This window comes from Apteryx rowi, unplaced genomic scaffold (genome assembly GCF_003343035.1).
Source record: "Apteryx rowi isolate R43461 unplaced genomic scaffold, aptRow1 scaffold_1113, whole genome shotgun sequence".
NCBI lineage: Eukaryota > Metazoa > Chordata > Aves > Apterygiformes > Apterygidae > Apteryx > Apteryx rowi.
The window spans coordinates 76,362-78,095 of record NW_020447324.1 but is presented as its reverse complement, the minus strand read 5'-3'; the positions used below and the strand labels follow the sequence as shown (position 1 = coordinate 78,095).

Genomic DNA, 1,734 nt, shown 5'->3' with positions numbered 1-1,734 from the left:
GTGGTCAGAAGGCCCTTATGGGATGTGTGTGAGGTCTCTATGGCTCCCTGAGGGGCAGGGGGTCCCTATGGGGTCCCTATAGGGTTAGTAGGCCCCTATGGGGCAGGGGCTCCCTGTGGGAGTCCCTATGTGGTTAGCAAATCCCTATGGGGCAGGGGGTCCTTCTGGGGGTCCCTATGGGGTTAGCAGGCCCCTGTGGGGCAGGGATTTGCTATGGGGTCCTTATGGTGTTAGTAGGCCCCTATGGGGCAAGGAATCCTTATGAGGGTCCCTATGTGGTTAGCACATCCCTATGGGGCAGGGAATCCTTATGGGGATCCCTGTGGGGTTAGGAGGCCCTTATGGGGCAGGGGCTCCCTATGGGAGTCCCTATGGGGTTAGCACATCCCTGTGGGGCAGGGGGTCCTTATGGGGCTCCCTATGGGGTTAGCAGGCCCTTAAGGGCCAGGGGCTCTCCATGGGGCTGGCAGGGAGGGCCCCGTGGGGCACGCGTGGGGCTGGCAGCTGCGCAGCGCTCACCCTGCTGCCCTCACAGGCGGGCATGGAGCTGCCCCTGCGCTGAGCCCCCCCGGCCCCCCGGCCATGGCGGCCCCCCTGGCGCCCCGGGGCCCCCGGGCACTGCTGGCGCTGGCGCTGGCGCTGAGCGGGGTGTGCGGGGCCGGCGCCGGCGACTGCAAGGGACAGCGGCGGGTGCTGCGCGGCCTTGCCGGCTACGTCAGCGATGGCCCCGGCAACTACTCTGTCAACGGCAACTGCGAGTGGCTCATYGAAGGTGACGCGGGGACGGGGCACCCCCGGGGGCTCCCACGGCCCCCCGGAGACACCCCAATACCCCTGGAGCACACCGGGGTCCCATCGTGCCCCTATAGCCCCTGCTAGAGACACCCCAGCACCCTATAGCCTCCCCCAGGGTCCCCCTAGTACCTCTATTGCACTCCCTAGGGTCACCCCAATACCCCTGGGGCACGTTGGCTTCCCCCAGCACCCCTCTAGCCCCCCCGAGACACCCCAGCAGCCCTATAGCCTCCCCCAGGATCCTCCCAGTATCCCCACTGTGCTCCCCAGAGACACCCCAGTTCCCTTGGGGTCCCCCAGGGTCCCCCAGTTCCCCTATAGCCCCCCCAGAGACACCCCAACACCCCTGGGGCATGCTGGGATCCCCATGTGCCCCTATAGTCACCCCATGGGCACCCCAGTACCTCTGGGGCCCCCCAAGGCCCTCCCCAGTCCCCCCCGCATTGCCCCCAGTCCCTCCCCAGTCACTCCAGGGCTGCACCATCCCCAGGTCCTCGCGGGTCGGGGGGGGACGATGGCAAGGTGTCACGGTGGCCTGGGATGGGGCACAGCTGGGACCCCGCAGGGCTGGGGCTGGGGGGGGTTGGGGCCCCCCCTGACGTCCAGCGGCCCCCAGCGCCCAGCCCACGGCACCGGGTGCTCCTCACCTTCACCTTCATGGACACGGAGTGCACCTACGACTACCTCTTCGTCTACGATGGGGACTCTCCCYGCAGCCCCCTGCTCGCCAGCCTCAGTGGGAGCACCCTGCCCGCCCCCCTCGAGGCCACCTCGGGCAAGGTGCGGGGGCCGCGGGGTGCCGGGGGGGGCAGCTGCGGCCATGCAGTGGTTGTGGGGTGCAGGTGGTGCAGCTGCAGCAGGGGGGTAGTTGTGGGGTGCAGAGGGAGCTGGGGTTGCAGCTGCAACCAGGGTGTGGTTGTGGGGTGCAGGAGGAGCAGC

The 1,734-nt window shown here is 68.7% G+C and overlaps 1 protein-coding gene across 1 annotated transcript in view; it reads left to right on the top strand.

The window, feature by feature from the left end:
* The first annotated feature begins 582 nt into the window (after positions 1-582).
* The window catches only part of MEGF8 (multiple EGF like domains 8), a 28,999-nt gene continuing 27,847 nt past the window's right edge, over positions 583-1,734 (top strand). Inside the window, 2 exon segments of the mRNA XM_026077360.1 lie at positions 583-772; positions 1,412-1,575. Coding sequence (XP_025933145.1) covers positions 583-772; positions 1,412-1,575 — 354 coding nt within the window.